At 42.7% G+C, this 18,989-nt stretch overlaps 1 protein-coding gene across 3 annotated transcripts in view; it reads right to left on the bottom strand.

Moving 5' to 3' along the window:
- Positions 1-18,989, bottom strand: part of EML6 (EMAP like 6) — a 151,078-nt gene that overhangs the window by 58,606 nt on the left and 73,483 nt on the right. For all 3 annotated transcript variants that reach the window (XM_060273134.1, XM_060273135.1, XM_060273136.1), the window contains 7 exons: positions 18,610-18,777; positions 17,073-17,179; positions 14,936-15,054; positions 13,252-13,438; positions 11,367-11,472; positions 7,871-7,964; positions 309-409 (listed from right to left, as the gene is read on the bottom strand). In XM_060273134.1, coding sequence (XP_060129117.1) covers positions 309-409; positions 7,871-7,964; positions 11,367-11,472; positions 13,252-13,438; positions 14,936-15,054; positions 17,073-17,179; positions 18,610-18,777 — 882 coding nt within the window. The remainder of the gene's footprint in view (positions 1-308; positions 410-7,870; positions 7,965-11,366; positions 11,473-13,251; positions 13,439-14,935; positions 15,055-17,072; positions 17,180-18,609; positions 18,778-18,989) is intronic.

Raw genomic sequence — 18,989 nt, 5'->3', positions numbered from 1 at the left:
TGACACCAATTCACGCAACGAGTGCCAACAACCCTTGAGTATGGTGGTTTGAAAAACTGCTTTGGCTATCAAAGAAACTTAACTGGGAATCTGTTGTGCAGGGGCACACCAGCTCACATCCTGGGTGTGACTAAAGGAATGACTTCCAGCAGAGGTAGGTCAAGAGAAAGGCTCAGACTTGTGAACAGCATGGAATGGCCCAAGGAGAAGAAATAACTTACATTCTTTTCCTTTTAAACTAATTTTTATTCATTTTTAAACGAATGCAAATGCAATAACCATTAAACGTTCTTAATGCAACACAATACCTGCTTGTTGCCAGAATTTGATGTGTTTCATTCCAACGGTTACCAGTTTATCAGCATGGTGGGGGTTGCATTTCACGACAAATATCTTGTCTTTATGGCCTCTGCAATGAATTAAAGAGTAAAGAATACATGAGTTGTCTAGCCATCTTTTTTTAAAAAAAAAAGATTTTGGTGCATTGTGAGATGTGTGTGTGTGTGTTTTAAAATGCATACAAAAATGGCACTGTTTTGGGAGACATTTTTAGAAATTAGAAAGATGAGTTGAATGGGGATTTATTGATCTTTAAGCAAGCCTTAGAATCTAATGAGTTGTGACAGCAGCAGACCTGTTTTACAACAAAAGGACACAACTGAACAGGTGTACTATGTGTTGCTACTGCAAGACAGACGTTGAAGAGAAATTGAGCATACATTCTAGTTGCTTTAGGTTTACATCCCTATTATTGCCGACCAAACAGAAAGATTTAAAACTCATACGGTATATGAAAATGGTTCTTGTATCCTTAAGGTGCTTGAAACTGTCACTATTTTGCACTGTTTTGGTGCTCTTGTGCAACAAACCTGCTCCCTCCATTTTTTGCAGCAAGGAAGGCGATGGGGAACATATGGAATACCAATCACTTGATGCAAAGTTGCATAGATCAGAATGAATGCTCAAAAAACAGCAGATGTCACATAAACTCCCTGCAAACTTTTTGCAATGAATCAGGATGAATAGTCAAAAAAACAGGTCATCTGGAAGCAAGGTCAGAGTCTGAAAAAGTCTGAATTAAGTTCCTCTGACAAGCCATTTTGGTTTTATCTGCTATGACTGAATGGAGTTCTAACATCCTCTGAGAAGTTAGCACAGCCTGCAGAGTGAACACAGATCCATCTCAATATGATCAATATGATCTGTGACATATTAAATATTGCTGAATCCAGTTTGTGCAGCAACTGCTGGAAGGAGCAGATGTCTTCCAAAACAAGCATTACTCTGCTGGATTCATATAAATTTATACTGGTAAGTTTCACTCCTCTTATAATTCCTCCAGTCCTGTTAATTCTCTTAAACTGCTAAATTACCTTTAGTCCATGAAAAACTGCCAGTTGCAGTGTGTTTTCAACACTTGCTAAAAACATACATGTTTGGCCAAGGATTTCTGGTCATTGATATCTAGCCTTTGTAAAACTTTCCTGGTTCCTGTACTTTTGTTTTAATATCGATTTTATTGAATCTGTTTTGATATTTTTGTGAATTCTGATTTTTTTTTTTAAAAAAAGCACACACACAAGGCATTGTAGAAGTGTTTTGATTTAAATGAACAAAAGGGAACAGGGAACAAACTGGAACTATCCATAACGGCTTCAGTCACAGTTAAAGCTCTCTCTTCGTTCCCATCGTTTGCGAAGGTGATTGGCAAAAAAGTACCAGTATTTTAAACTAATAGGTCCATCAGAGCTCAATGAAGCTCATTGTGGATCCGGTGAATTATGTATTCACTGTTTCATGAGATAATAGCATACCCCCCAAAATCATAGAAATAATAGTGTGAACGAACAGGAACAGAATAAACAGGAATGGAGACATTTATTGGAGTTGTACTGTATAGATCCTTAGTTTAGTAGGCAGACACTACAGGAAGTAAAAGTAAAGCTAAAGGTTACAGGTAGGTAGCCGTGTTGGTCTGGATCGAAGTAAAATAAAAAAATTCCTTCAGTAGCACCTTAAAGACCAACTAAGTTTTTATTTTGGTATGAGCTTTCGTGTGCATGCACACTTCTTCAGATACAGTGAAATGGAAGTTTCCAGGCACTTATGTAGAGAAGGGGTGGGGAGGGGTGGGGATGGGGAGGGGGGGTCACTCAGAAGGGTGGTGGAAATGGGTGATTGACTGACTGATAGCTGTTGATGACCGCAAACGACTGCAAATGGTTTTGCATGAAAAAGCAAGGGTTGAGATGGCTGAAGATCGCTTATCATGTATAATGAGATAAGAACCCGATATCTCTGTTCAAACCAGGTCCCTCCATGGTTTTGAGCTTGGTGATAAGTTGCAATTCAGCAACTTCTCTTTCCAGTCTATTTCTGAAATTCTTTTGTAGTAAGACAGCTACTTTGAGATCTTGTATAGAATGTCCTGGGAGATTGAAGTGTTCTCCTACTGGTTTTTCTGTCTTCTGGTTCCTGATGTCAGATTTATGTCCATTTATCCTTTGGCGTAGGGTTTGGCCTGTTTGTCCAATATAGAGAGCTGAAGGGCACTGTTGGCATTTGATGGCATACACAATGTTAGAGGATGAGCAATTAAATAGTCCTGAGATGGTATGTTGGATGTTGTTGGGGCCAGTAATGGTGTTGTCTGGGTGTATGTGGCAGCAAAGTTGGCATCTGGGTTTATTGCAGGCTCTGGTACCAGTGTCCATGTTAAGTCTGGTGGTTGTATTATTGTGGGTGAGGAGTTGTTTAAGATTGGGTGGCTGTCTGTAGGCAATGAAAGGTCTTCCTCCCAGAGCTTGAGAAAGGGAGCGGTCATTGTCCAGGAGAGGCTGTAGATCTCTGATGATGCGTTGTACTGTTTTAGGTTGGGAGCTGTATGTGATGACTAGTGGTGTTCTGTTATTTTCTTTTTTGGGTCTGTCTTGCAGCAGGTTCTCTCTAGGTATCTGTCTGGCTCTGTTGATCTGTTGTTTAACTTCATCAGGTGGATATTTTAGTTCTAAAAAGGTTTGCTGTAGATCTCTTAGGTGAGATTCTCTGTCTGTAGAGTTGGAACAGATGCGGTTGTAACGTAAGGCCTGGCTGTATACGATGGATTGTTTGGTATGTTTGGGATGGTAGCTAGAAGCATGTAGATATGTTTGTCGGTCAGTTGGTTTTCTGTATAAGGTGGTGTCTATACGTCCATCCTGTATTTTTATAGTAGTGTCCAAAAAATGTATTTCTTGCATAGATTGGTTCATTGTTAGGTTGATGGTGGGGTGAAAGTCATTGAATGTCTGGTGGAAGGTTTCCAGGGTCTGTTGTCCATGTGTCCAGATAATAAAAATATCGTCAATGTATCGCAGGTACAGGAGAGGTTTGAGTGGGTAGGAGTTAAGGAAACGTTGTTCTAAATCTGCCATGAAGATGTTGGCATACTGTGGGGCCATGCGGGTGCCCATGGCTGTGCCGCTGATCTGGAGGAACAGGTCATCACCAAATTTGAAGTGGTTGTGGGTAAGGACAAAGTGGCAGAGTTTGGTAGCAAAGTCCGCTGTGGTTTTATCTGAAATGGTGTTCCTTATGGCTTGTAAACCATCATTGTGTCCATCTCAACCCTTGCTTTTTCATGCAAAACCATTTGCAGTCGTTTGCGGTCATCAACAGCTATCAGTCAGTCAATCACCCATTTCCACCACCCTTCTGAGTGACCCCCCCTCCCCATCCCCACCCCTCCCCACCCCTTCTCTACATAAGTGCCTGGAAACTTCCATTTCACTGTATCTGAAGAAGTGTGCATGCACACGAAAGCTCATACCAAAATAAAAACTTAGTTGGTCTTTAAGGTGCTACTGAAGGAATTTTTTTATAAAGCTAAAGGGACCACTCTGGGGTTGCGGCGCTCATCTCACTCTATAGACCGAGGGAGCTGACGTACAGCTTCCAGGTCACGTGGCCAGCATGACTAAGCCGCTTCTGGTGAACCAGAGCAGCGCACGGAAACACCATTTACTTTCTTGCCGGAGCAGTACCTATTTATCTACTTGCACTTTGACGTGCTTTCAAACTGCTAGGTGGGCAGGAGCTGGGACAGAGCAATGGGAGCTCACCCCATCGCGGGGATTCGAACCGCCGACCTTCTGATCGGCAAGCCCTAGGCTCAGTGGTTTAACCCACAGCGCCCCCCCTGTCCCTTACTACAGGAAGTAGTTTCAACATTATTTACAACAATTTCTTGAAGAAGGCAGCCCATCTTGGAGAAAGAAAACTCTGGTCCTAAACTTGAGGGATATCTTCAGGGGAAGAAAATGCTAAGGAGTAAACCTTACATTTATATAAACCTTATATTCCTCCCTAAGATGGCTGGATGGCTCCTTGTAAACCTCCTTCTGGCAACTCCTGCAGCCAAGATGGTGTCAAATGTATTGCTCTGCTTTCCTTTGGACCACATCAGAAAGACCAGGTGGGTGGGTTCTTGCCGTCTGGGCAGCTCAGGACCTCCATAAACACTGCCCAGACTTGTGCCCCTGAGAGGTCACAACTCAGCAAAAACAGCATTGGAGGCAGCAGTTACGCTTAAGTCCATCAGTGGCTACAAGATGTTGCACTTGATCTTAGCCAAAAGGCCGAGAAGCGACAGCTACGAGATATCATGGCAATACTCAGCCTCCAGGCTATTACAGATGTCACCTGTATATCAGCCTAACAGTACCTGGATCTGACCAAATGAAACAATGCTACATAATTCTTATTCGGCAACTGCAAATCTTCCCCATTTTGTGCAGACTCTATTTCATATGGAGAGCAATCTTCAGGAAAGGGTTGGCAAAGTAATTCATAAGGGGGTAAAAAAAAAACACCCACAGCTGTGCTTCAATGTATTCAAGATAACAGAGCGAAAGGCGACATAGGTCAAATTAATTAAGAGAGCTATAAAGAGCACCATTTAAACCACTAGGCGATAAGCAAGTTGCTATTAATATTTAAGCAGTCTCAGAAGGAGGAATGGAAGATCCGTAATAAGTAATTGCAGCACATTAGATGGATAATTAGAAGGGCAAAAATTAACACAATATTTCAAAGAACAGTTAAAGCCAACAGAAATAAGGCATGAAATATAGATTTTTGATTAATTCATGTTAGTTATTTCAGTGGGTCCTGGGATTTGCCACACAAAGTTTTAAATCATCACAATACTGCTAGCATATTTGCAAGAAGTTATTAGGCAGGGTGGTGGTTGTAAGGGGGGGGGGAGAAGAGCTGAAAGGCTCTGCCTCCCCATCTTTGCAAAGGGATACGGCAGCCCAATGCCATGCAGGAGAAATGAAGCTTTCATTGTAAAAAAGTTAAGAGCATTCACCATCTCTGGGTGCTGCATGGTCCCTGGAGATGTTTTTAAAGTATGGGCTCAAGGAGGGGATTCAAAGGGGATTCTAACTTTGCAGAAGACACATTGATGCAGCAGATTAGCCAAATGGGATGCTCTGCCCTTTGAAAGCACTCTGATGTCTTGTCCATTATCTGCAGTTGGGGGCTGGGGCTGGGGTGCGTTTCAAAAACCCACCCAGCCATCAATGTTGGTTGGAGGGCAAAGGACTCAAGCTCAGATGTTTTGGGTTGTTTTGAACCAGCATGTAACACCGTTCAACTGTATGCAAGATTTCAGCCGAATACTTTATACTGAGATTTTTTTAAAAAAACCTACTGCTGCTTAATAATAGACAAAGCAAGTGTCCTGCATTGAAATAAATCACTGAGATCCATGATTTGCCTGGGCTCAGTCCTTATTTTATAAAAAGGGAAGCTTCTATTTAATAGTGGAAATGAGAACATCCATTAGAGAACCAATAATTAGATAAGTGACCAAACTGTTCCCGAATACTTTGAGTGTTCAGGCAATCACAAAAGCTTCTTAGCCCATGCGAGGTTAACAGATAAACTCCCAGGCAACAAATGGAAAATGTAAAAATATGTATTCCAATTTGAGATGGGGAAGATGGGAGTGGGCCCAGGAGAGGTTGTCTGACATTATCAGACTTGAAAATCTATTTATATTATACTGTACCACCAAAACTGCAAGGGAGGTTCAGGCAGAGAAACAATCTCCCCTCCAACTACACTGCTCTCCACAGCAAGAGGGCAACTATATGTCAATTCTTGCAAACACTGCAGAATAAAGGCACAGAAGAGTACAAAGTAACATTTTGCTTTGGCACAATAGGTGGAATTTAAGTTGTTTCCTCCATTCACATAATGACACCCCCCCAACTTTACCCAACTTCCCCTTGTAAGAGTTGAGATAGATAGGTTCAACAATCAACTTACAATTATTCTGTATATAATCAATATAGGGAAAGACATATATTATTCATCACAAACTTATGCAAGAATGGGGGGGGCAAGAATGTAAGCTATAAGGGGGTAATTGGGTGGTTGTTTTTTATTTTTATTATGTATTTTGTGGTTTTATATATTGATTTTTATATGCCTGTTGTCTTTGTCCATGGAGTTTTCTTGGCAGGGATACTGGAGTGGCTTGCCAGTTCCTTCTCCAGGTGGATCACGTTTAGTCAAAACTCTCCACTATGACCTGTCCATCTTGGGTGGCCCTGCATGGCATAGCTCATAACTTCTCTGAGTTATTCAAGCCCCTTCGCCATGACAAGGCATTGATCCATGAAGGGGTCTGGAGGAGACTCTTGAGAGTCCCATGGACTGCAAGAATATCAAACCTATCCATTCTTAAGGAAATCAGCCCTGAGTGCTCCCTGGAAGGACAGATCGTGAAGCTGAGGCTCCAATACTTTGGCCACCTCATGAGAAGAGAAGAATCCTTGGAAAAGACCCTGATGTTGGGAAAGATTGAGGGCACTAGGAGAAGGGGACGTCAGAGGACAAGATGGTTGGACAGTGTTCTCGAAGCTACGAACATGAGTTTGACCAAACTGCGGGAGGCAGTGCAAGACAGGAGTGCCTGGCGTGCTATGGTCCATGGGGTCACGAAGAGTCGGACACGACTAAACGACTAAACAACAACAACATATTGATTTTATTCTGTGAACCGCCCTGAGACCCCTAGGTATAGGGCGGTATATAAATTCAATAAAGTAATGGTAATAATAATAATAATAATAATAATGTCCTCAATCATTATTATTATTATTATTATTATTATTATTATTATTATTATTATTATTACCATTACTTTATTGAATTTATATACCGCCCTATATAAACTACACTGCACTAGGAGGGCACTAGGAGAAGGGGACGACAGAGGACGAGATGGTTGGACAGTGTTCTCGAAGCTACGAACCGTGTTCTCGAAGCTACGAACATGAGTTTGACCAAACTGCGGGAGGCAGTGCAAGACAGGAGTGCCTGGCGTGCTATGGTCCATGGGGTCACGAAGAGTCGGACACAACTAAACGACTAAACAACAACAACAACAACAATAATAATAATAGGCTGGAAATGTTATTACCATCATTAATGTTAGGGAACACAGCAAAACAAAACAACAAGATGTACCTCCTATGCTAGTTAGGACAAAGCAACTTTGTAACATCTGGAATGAACAACATAGGTGGAATACTGGTGAACATGCAGGTGTCAATAGGTAAAAAGATCAATATGTCATTCAGGATTAAATACCCCTCCATGAATTGAGTCTACAATGAAGGAGCGTCTCCTCCCCCATCGTTCTGCCCGGACACTGAGATCGTTCTGCCCGGACACTGAGATCTAGCGCCGAGGGCCTTCTGGCGGTTCCCTCGCTAGGAGAAACCAAGTTACAGGGAACCAGGCAAAGGGCCTTCTCGGTAGTGGCGCCCACCCTGTGGAATGCCCTCCCACCAGAGGTCAAAGAGAATGTTCTTACCTGGTTGCTGCCATCTTTTCTCCTTTTTTCCAGTCCCAGAGTACGATGGTATGATTGTCATCTAACCCAATAGACGCCAGACATTTTCCATCAGCTGTACGAAAGCAATTTATATCATCCTGAGGTGAGAAACCCTTAACAGAAATCTGACAAATACTGCATTATTGCAAATTTAAAGTACAGGAACTCATAGCAATGCAGCTGGATGCTTTGCAATAAACATAGTTTTTCACTGGAGTAAAGGTAAAGATAAAGGGACCCCTGACCATTAGGCCCAGTTGTGACCTACTCTGGCATCGTGGTGGCAGCGGCAGCGGCCACCTTGTGCTTCTGGGGCCGGCAGTGTCGGCGTCTACCCTGCTTGGCTGGAGAGGACGGGAGGGTCGGGCAGGCGAGAGGGGGTGGCAGGGCGGGCAAGGGCGAGGCAAGGCACGGCCGCAGCCATGACGGCTCCGAGGCGTTGCTGCATATCAGCATAATATTTCAACCATGTCGTGGGTTCAAGCCCCACCTTAGGGGAAAATTCCTGCATTGCAGGGGGTTGGACTAGATGACCCTTGTGGTCCCTTCCGACTACAATTCTATGATTCTATTGATATATTACCATAGCATACGCATCAATCTGCTTTCTTGAATTGTCCTACTCCTAGGCATAGCAGCCAACTCCTAGAGGCCTAGGTGCCTCCCCCCCCCAATTACTGGTAAATACCGTATTTGAAAGAGTCACCCCCCCATGTTGATGGGCTTTCTATGTGGGGCTTATCTGCCCCCCCGTATTTTATTAAGGATGGAAGAGGGAGGGAAGGAAGGAAGGAAGAAATAGAGAGAGGGATAACTCATATTTGTGGGTGCCTCTGGGTGACGCTGTGATGCTGGAACTCTGCAGCAAGAGGAAGAGCCTTGTAAGCAGCTTTCTCTCTGCTTGATTTACAGCAGGCACGTCCAACAGGTAGATTGTGATCTACCAGTAGATCACTGGATGTTTGTGGTAGATCACTGCTAGATCACTGGCACCCCTAAAAAAGCTCACCCAAAATTTTCCATCTCCCTAAAAAAAACTGAACTATGACGTGAAGCCCTAAACAAAAATGGGCCTCCCTCCCTCCTAAAAGAAGCTCAACAAGTTTGACCTAAACCCCAAAAAACAGGGCTTCCCTTCCTTAAAAAAACTCAATAGCTTTGACCTGAACCCCCCAAAAGTGGGTAGATCACTCCCAGTTTATAACTCTGTGAGTAGATCAGAGTCTCTTGGGAGGTGGCCACCCCTGATTTACAGTATACAGATGCAGGAGAAGGGGTGGACTGGAACACCACTGCTTTTTATAAACATCACTGTGTCTATCAAAGCTACAGCCCCCCTTTTCTTATTCACTTCTTTTTAGCCTTGCAGAGCCACCTTAGTCAAATTGAAGTGGTGAGCTATCAAATCCTGCCTGAAAGGGTATTCTGCTCCATTGTCTTAACTGCTTAACTACTGGTAGCCACTTTGCTTTGTTTATTTGATGTGTTTTTGTTACAGCTGTGTTCCCGCCCCCCCGAAAGCGGAGACTGAGCTGCTCTTGCTAAAGCAAAGCCCTTTCCACTTCAGTTTTGGAGGGGGAAAGTGCTGGTTATGGTCTGTAAAATACATTAATTTTTTGCTTCTGGGGGGGGCAGCTGCCCCCTCCTACCCCCCTGCCTACGCCCATGCTTGGGCTAGAGCCAAGTTTACCCTCTCCTGCCCCTGCAGCTCACTAGACTACACTATAATATAAATGTAATGTTTATATCATGGGTAGGCAAACTAAGCCCGGGGGCTGGATCTGGCCCAATCACCTTCTAAATCCGGCCCACGGACGATCCGGGAATCAGCGTGTTTTTACGTGAGTAGAATGTGTCCTTTTATTTAAAATGCATCTCTGGGTTATTTGTGAGGCATAGGAATTCATCCCCCCCCAAAAAAAAATATAGTCCAGCCCCTCACAAGGTCTGAGGGACAGTGGACCGGCCCCCTACTGAAAAAGTTTGCTGACCCCTGGTTTATATGCGCTGGGAAACCCCCCAAATTGTGTGACTCCCGTTATTGCAATGTTCTCTTTATTGCAATGGTCTGGAACTGAACCCACAGTATCTATGAGGTATGCCTGCACTCTCTTTCAAGGAAAGCACAGAAGAGCAGAGTGCAGCCTCTCTGGCCACTGGCAGCATCCACATCTGCTTAGCTTCAACAGTGTTCAGTGGCAGGAGAACCTCCAACCCAACACCGGCATAAATCAAAAGCTAGCCTGATTGCACCGAACTGTTGACACTGTCAATCCAGCCTGTGATGGTGGTTCCTGGCCAACAGAACATGTGGCTTGCAAACAAAGGGGGGGGGAGGCTGGGCAGTATTGGCTATCATGGCTTGTGCTCCACTGGATTACTGAACACATCAGGGAGGAAAGCAGACTTAGGAGGTAGCTACAGGTGAATCAGATCAGCAGTTGCCGAGCAGATTCAGGCAAGGGTATAATCTCCCATGAAACTTACAAAATATCTAGCAGCACAGCCCCACGTAAAGAGGCTGTTGCTAATGGGATTTGCTCTCAAATGAAATGCTTCCCCAGCAATCAAAACACATTCTTTAGAGAACAAAAACTATATTCTGAAGTATAGACTGTGAGAAACTTGCAACAAGTGTGACACATCAATAACAGTGTGAAACAGGTAGCATTTTAGGAGTGCTATTTATTTTTCATACAACCCATACTGTAACCCCCACCACTAGGCACCCTACAAAAATTAAAAGAGAAGCAGGCCTGGCCTGCCAGCTTAAAGTCTGATACAGGATAAGGCATATTAAGGATGGTTTGTACACAGCATCCATTAGGAACATCCCTCAGCAAATTCCACTGTCGCTAGCCTTATTGATAAATAGTGTTATGAAGAAAGGGAAAGAACAGTGACATAAGAACCTGCTTTAAGGTTTATGCACTCATGACCTACTCCAAAGTGGGAACTGAAACTATTTATTTGGAAACTGATAAGAAGGTCGAAGAATTGATGCTTTTGAATTATGGTGCTGGAGGAGACTCTTGAGAGTCCCATGGACTGCAAGAAGATCAAACCTCTCCATTCTGAAGGAAATCAGCCCTGAGTGCTCACTGGAAGGACAGATCCTGAAGCTGAGGCTCCAATACTTTGGCCACCTCATGAGAAGAGAAGACTCCCTGGAAAAGACCCTGATGCTGGGAAAGATGGAGGGCACAAGGAGAAGAGGACGACAGAGGATGAGATGGTTGGACAGTGTTCTCGAAGCTATGAACATGGGTCTGACCAAACTGCAGGAGGCAGTGGAAGACAGGAGTGCCTGGTGTGCTATGATCCATGGGGTCATGAAGAGTCGAACACGACTAAACAACTAAACAACAAGGAAATGTGGCAATACTAATGTTGGAGAGAAAAACAGAAATGGACAGCAACCAACACTGATGGATCCATCCAACCAACCCTAGTTGGCAGTAGACAAGCTGCTTACCTGAAAAATCAAGGGCACAGACGCCTCTTTGGTGTTGGCCTCTTAGCAGCGACAAACATTTGAGTGCCTGAGTGTCCCACACGTGAATGGTGGCATCTCTCCCAACCTAAATCAGAACACCTGGTGTGAGCGGCTGTGCGTAAACAAAAAACTTGACAGTAATAATTTTCATCTACCACACTCTTCCACCAGGAAACACTTCCTAGTTTTGTCAACCAGATGTCTCTTAAGTGTGGTTTACTTTGATATCTCAGGTGCTGACAAAAGGCTTCCTGCCCGCATTGTCATCTAGACTTGGCCACAATTTGTTGTTCATAATCTTACTTCCATTTTCAAAGCTGTCATCCTTGCACTCCTCTCCTCACTTTCACTACCGGTAGGTCCCTCAAGTACAAAATATATCCATGGAGCATCTAGTTATTGGCTCTCCCATTCAATTCCTTCTCCTTGGGCACCCTGCGGGATCAAGGGGCCTTCTGACACACACTTACCTTCACGCATCCTGTTCCTCAGAGACCCTTTTTACTGCCAGCATTTGGATAACAACAGACTGCAACCTTTTCCTTGAAGTCATCCTCAGTTTGCCCTCCCTATCCTCTTTTGTTTTTTCCTCCTGTCACTCTTAGCAGCCTCTCCAGTACTTTGCCTTCCTCCTCCTGTTTGACTTTTGGGGATTGCTCCACTGAGCTTTAAGCCTTCAAGCATTTCTCTTCTCCTTCCTGCATTCTATTTTGGGGTGATCCTTTGACCAGCGCTATCAAACTGATGATTCATAGATGTATCATTGTCTTCATTCCTACTTGGTTCCCTCTAGCCAAACTAAATAAATAAAAAAAATGTTTCTCTGATTTATACTCTTGGATGTCTAGCCATCACTAGAGTCTAACATTCCCCAAACTGGAACTCTATTTTATTTTAAACTTTATCCTATATTTTCCTTTCTTGATGCTGCAGCAATAGCAAACAGTGGGACACCTGACCTCATGACACCTTAATCATTGCTGCTTATCAGGACAGATAAACATTGCTGCCAGTAAACCTCACTGCTCCCCATATAGTTGGCTACTATACTATAAGTACTATAAATGATATATATCCCCTCTAACATGGTATATATCCCCTGTATTTTATGGTTTGGTGCCCACATGCTGCTTTCTGTTGGGGAGATGCTCTGCTATTTTTCTGCAAGGATATGGGTTCCTTACTATCAGCAGAGGCAACATTTAACTTTGTCTTCCTTGCACCCCCCCATCCCAGTCAAACAGTCATGCTGATAGTTATGTGAACTACCTTAATATCCCTCCCTAAAATGTACACTCAGAAACGGAAAACTAAAATAGTAGCTGCAATAATAACTCCTTCTAGAAGCAAACAGTACCCCATGTCAACAGGATTGGAGCCAAACAGAGAAACAAGGGGGAGGTATCAGAATGTCTGGGGAACTCCAAGGTTTGCAGCAATACAAAAAATTTTTAAAAAATAAAAGTCTGAAGGAGCCCCCCAAATAACAGCCCTCCACCCAACTCAAACCGGCCAAACAAGGACTGAGCATGCTCAGTGGCCTCCAGGAATGGTGGAATATTGAGTTGCCGCTGGAAAACTGAGGACGATAATGAATTGGCTTGCTTGAGCCTCTTACACCTTATCATATCTCACAGCAAGGCTGGGTGAACAACAGCAGACCTGTTAAAGTGTGAGGAGAAACCAACGCAACATTTTCTTGTAGGTCCCATTTGCAACACACTAAATCACACCATTCCTAAGGAGGTTGGTATGATGTTTGATTTTTTTTTAAAGTGCAACAATAAGTAAACAACAACAACAACAATGAAAATAATAATAAATTTCCATTGAATTGGCAAGCGTTGTTTCTCCAAAATATTACCTGTCCAGTAGCAACATAGTCTTTCAGAGGATGGATGGCTAGACTGAGGATATCATCATCGTGACCGAGATACAGTCTTTGGGTGTGTTGCTGTCTATTGTAAACAACAGCAACAGCGGCAATGTGGTATACCACCTCCCCAGTCTGTGTGTAGAACAAATTGTTTCGGCAGTCATAGCCTCTGTAACTGGGATGGATGAGAAACAGCAAAAGGTGAACATTTTAGCAAAGGGGCCTGTGAACTGTAGAAGCAAAGGATATTGTGCTATGATCCTAAGTGCCTTCAGATTTTGCTGAAATCAATCAGACTCCATTTCTAAGTAATGTATTTAGGATACAGATTCAATATGAGAAGCAGTGGATTAAGAATAATGCTGGGTGGTTTTCCTGGGATGGGCAAAAATGTGACAAGCTAGCTACTTAGAACCAGGTAACTGGTTTCATTCACATTCTACAACCAAGTTGTCTTCCAGTTTCGCCTTAAATCCTGAACTAAATCTGAGCTTTCAACACATGCTAAAAAGGGTTTCATTGGACAGTCTGCGTGCAGATGAACTGATATTAATGGATATTTTCAAAGGAATTCTATTCTACAGTGGTGGCCAGCAAAAAGTCCGTTTTTATGCAAAATATCGCTGTGTTAAGCTACAGCCAGTCCAGCCAGGAGTTCCAGACAGTTCAAATTATTACTGATCCAGAAAATAACTCTGAAAGCCAACTTTGATGTGAAGATGGAAAAGGAAATGGGAAGGGATTCGTCTCCACCTTCCTCCATATGTTAAAGCAAACGGGTGGACTGGTCCTTGGACACTGCTGCCTGTGGGAAGCAGTTTCCCATTTCCATGCAACGTTGTATTTCCTATGGTGAACTCAATTTTTTTGAATACTGTTCCTTCGGTAGCCTAAACAGCACCATCTGTGCACAAGAGAGAGCTAGCATACAGCTTGGGGGAACCCAAGGTCTGCATAAATACAAACAATACTTTTGCTTAGAACTGCCCCCTAAGGGAGGGAGGGGGGGTGTCAGCTGCTAAAACAGCTCACAGAGGATGGAGCATGTTAAGAGGGCATGGAATGCTGGTTGTTGCAAGGCGGGTGGAAAAAGGAAATGAGAGCCAGTGCGGTATAATGGCTGGAGTGTTGAACTATGACCTGGGAAACCAGGGTTCAAATCCCCACTCAACCACGAAGCTCACTGGGTGACCTTGGGCCAGTCACTGTCTCTTAGCCTACCCAACCTCGCAGGGTTGTTGTGAAGATGAACTGGGGAGGAGGTGAACCATGCCCACCACCTTTAGCTCCTTGGAAGGAGAGGTGGTATAGGAATGTAATAAATATATAAATGGAATGATGTCTCCTTTAGGAAAGCATGAACAGGAGCAATCCATACTTCACCATTTTGTTATACGGTAGGTTTCTGTTGTCCATACTTAACATAGGCTATAGCTGATGTATTTTTGACTTGGCAGCAGGCACAATGCAAAGCTACAATGCAAGCCCCTAATAGAAAACTCCATTTCCCTAAACTGAGAATGTGTTTCTTGGTTTTCATGATAACTTCAGAGACAGTCTCTAAATCTAGGTGCTATTTCTGGTTTTGCCAAGAACAGATTACCTTTTTCTGTAAATTGTAGTCTATAAAAGCGAAAAGACAAGAGTAGTCACTACTGAAAAGTTATTATACCCATGTATAAATTGCAGCTTTAAGCTGTCCTCGGGGGCTCGCTCTCTTTTAAGGAAGGGCACTGAGTGGTTTTTCTCTTTACTTTGCTGTTTCAGTTGAGGTAGATCTTCTTTGTAAACCTAAAATAATTGAGAGTTACATTGCATTATACATCCCCAGTCCAATAATTCATATGGCTTATTGCTATTTGTGTCACTACGGGGCCTAGTAATTTGCAAAATTAATGTCACTACCCTGTAACGCATGACAAAAATCTGCCTCTTTAAGAAGTCTGAATTCTTTGTATCAGAAGCACCACCCCAGTAATGGAAGATCAGGCCAAGCTCATTCGAATACTGCACAAAAAAGTTTTAAAGCGCACATTGACACTTGATTTCCTCCCACTATCTTAATTCCTTGATTTCCCCCACTATCTTAATTCTTTTAAATTAAAAAAACCACACATATATAGATCCTTCCTTCTTTCGTTCAGGGAGTTTTTGTGACATATGCAAATGACACAGGAGATTTAAGCGGCTTGTAAGCGCTGAAAAAAACTAGGAGATGGATTTACACTCCTAACAGGTACACCAGATATTAGCTATGTAAATCTTTTAAAGAGATGGTTAGGAACTCAGATACTGTGACATCGGTCTAATCCAGTGGAGAGCTGCAAAACAGCTTTCAAACATTCCTGTGTGGGTGTTAAAATTTCCTGCATTTGGGAAGCTGCAAGATTCAAACACACTAGAAATCTCTGTAAACTACATGTCCAAGTTGTTTCTATAAATCACAACGGCTTGCACACAGCCCTGTTCCTTAATAGATGCCCCCTGAGCCATAACAGCTCTACATATACGCTCCAGCTGTCCCTCCAAGCCATTGCATCTTCGTTTCCCATCATCATCATCCCCACCCAGGATTCTCTGTCATACCTCCAGGCAGCGGCCAATAGTATCTGAGTTACAGCTGATAAAGCCCCTTAGCACAATGCTATGCACACTGATTCTTAAAGAAACATTGGATTGAACATCCCACCACCACCACCATACGGTACTTCTGTTCAGGGTGCCCCTGAACTTTCAAGCGATGTTGTATGTGGGACTACTATTGGAAATTGGGAACAGAAAAGCCCCCTTGTGGAAGAGGAGGAAGGAACTTCAAACTCTTGGGCCTAAGACTCACTCCAAGCAAAAGTCACAACACAGGACAAATGAATTAGAGTCATAGAGTTGCAGAGCTGGGATCATGAGGGTCATCCAGTCCAACCCCCTATAATGCAGGAATCTTTTGCCCAACATGGGACTCGAACCCATGACCCTCAGATTAAGAGTCTCATGCTCTACTGACTGAGTTATCTCCTCATAACTGCGAGGTCAGGTCCAGCAAGCTGCAGAGGAAGCCTGCCTCACAGTCCATTTGGTGAGTGTGATGCATTCTGCAGTGACAAAGGCGGGGCCTTCTCTATGGGGGCCCCTCCATTTGCAGAATTACAGTACCTGCTTATGGAGATAAGACTATATTTAACTTAAAACATCCATTGTTTCACACAGGCATTTGTAAATGAACACGACCATTTAGATGCTGCTGCTGCTGCTACACTGAGTTGCTTTCAATACTTTTATTAGTTCACGTGAGTTGAATGATGATTTAATTAATTGTTTATTGCTTTATCACGTACACTACATTTAGCGCCTTAGGATCCTACAGATTGAGAGGCAGCTCCTTACTATCAGCAGAGGCAACATTTAACTTTGTCTCCCCCCCCCCATATTTTGGCCACAGGGATGTTTGAACATGGACATCCCAATCAAACACTCATGCTGATAGTTATGCGGACTACCTTAATATCCCTCCCTAAAATGTACACTCAGAAATGGAAAACTAAAATAGTAGTTGCAATAATAACTCCTTCAATGAAAATAAATTAATAATAATAATAATAATGATAATAATATACAATGTAGGGGTAAAAAAGCTGAGTACAAATACAGTTTAAATACCCCAGTTCATATTCAATGTGGTCTCTCATTTAAACTCTCAAGCTCAGTTCTTTCACTTAACTTTTCCTTCCTTGAACTTTAAAATCCCTCAGCTGAATATGTTTCAATAGGTTTCCAGGTTGCTGGGCCTAATGGCCTGTTTTCATATTGCTTACCTGTCGGGTGTAGTTGATTTGAGCTTCTTGCTCTATATCTGAGTCTAACTCTGGCACATCAGATAAATCGGAGTCAGATTCTTCGCTGTGTGAATCTATGCCACTTTCTGCATACGGGAGAATGCACCAAATGACATTTTAATAATAAAGGCAATTAAAAACTAAAGCCACATCCCCACAAATAACGAATACAACAACTCCAAACAGTGGTATCTGAAGAAGTATGCATGCACATGAAAGCTCATACCAATGACAAACTTAGTTGGTCTCTAAGGTGCTACTGGAAGGAATTTTTTTATTTTGTTTCGACTACGGCAGACCAACACGGCTACCTACCTGTAACTCCAAAGAGTTGGTTAGTGTTTCTGATTTGGCAGTAGAAACCTGCACACTGAACCTAACCAAAGATGCAAGCAAAGCACAATGTATTGTTCAATGACCTCCTTCCATGAATTTTCAGTTTATTTCTGTTTTCCATTATGGCCATAATTCTACACTTCTTCTGTACTGTATGCAGAAGTACTGTATGCACTTCTTCACTTAAAATTGGCTTTTCTGTTCAGCTGCAGTAGAGCATGTTCAAATACAGCTCCAGCTGCTCATATTGTTCTCTACTCTGTGCACATATAACTCTCTAGGATTCTCACCGACATCCATTAGCGACAAACTAGAAAGCTGTGTGTACACAGAGGTGTAAACAGTGTTTCCCCATCTGTTCTCCAGCAAATTCAAACCTCCCTATGTCTCCTATTCCAACTTTTCTTCATTGGTCCTAGCTATTATAATATTCCTGTGGGTCTCTGCAGTTTGAAATGATTTTTTTTATGTTACAGATTTAAATATGTGGACATCCCCTGATGCGCAGCGAACATTGTGCACGTGTATTATTTGAGCAAACTTCACCCAAGGAGAACATGGGCCTGTAGGAAAGCAAAAGGCAATGCACATGTTAGATTCAAGTATTCTGGGGAATAATGATGAGGGGGGGAAAACCCATTCAGTCCATCAAAGCTGTCTTTTCAATTGCAACTTCTTTCAATGCTTGGCCAAAGCATTGAAAGCATGTGGATGTATTTTGCTTTGAGGGGCCCATGTCTTTTGGCTGAATCATAGAGTTGGAAGAGACCACAAGGGCCATTCAGTCCAACCCCCTGCCAAGCAGGAAACGCCATCAAAGCATTCTGGACAGATGGCTGTCAAGCCTACACTTAAAGACCTCCAAAGAAGGAGACTCCACTACACTCCTTGGCAGCAAATTCCATTGCTGAACAGCTCTTACTGTCAGGAAGTTCTTCCTAATGTTTAGGTGGAATCTTCTTTCTTGTAGCTTGAATCCATTGCTCCGTGCCTGCTTCTCTGGAATCTATACTGCTCAGTTCAAGTTGGAACAGTTTGCTGGTTTTTATAACTGTAGCTGTTCTACAACTGTATATTATATTGCTTAATAACCCATCCTGGGACCATAATGGTGAAGGATGTGATTCAGTGAATGAATGAATGAATGAATGAATGAATAAAGAAATGTTATTTGCATTACCTTGGGGTGCTGTTTCATGGATTCCATTTGTTAAACCTTCTGGAATAAACCGCCACTGAAAAACAGAGTGATCTGCACCTCCAGTACTTATCACCCACTGAAAGTCATGCGACCAACGGACATTAGTAACATGTGCAGAATGGCCAACGTATTTTCTAAATTTAGCTCCTAGAATAAAAACAACATATTGATAATTGCAAATAAAATTCATGAAATGTCAGAAAAAAGCAGTTCCTATCTATCAATCTACATATATAATAAGTTCTTTTAATACAGCCAGCATGAAGTCACAATAAATTATATACCTGATCAACACAGACACACAAAATGTATTTTCCTTTCCCAATTAATGGGCAATAATTTTCACTAAAATGATTGCC

Source organism: Zootoca vivipara, chromosome 3 (genome assembly GCF_963506605.1).
Source record: "Zootoca vivipara chromosome 3, rZooViv1.1, whole genome shotgun sequence".
In the NCBI taxonomy this organism is placed as follows: domain Eukaryota; kingdom Metazoa; phylum Chordata; class Lepidosauria; order Squamata; family Lacertidae; genus Zootoca; species Zootoca vivipara.
This window is presented reverse-complemented; position numbering and strand designations above follow the sequence as displayed.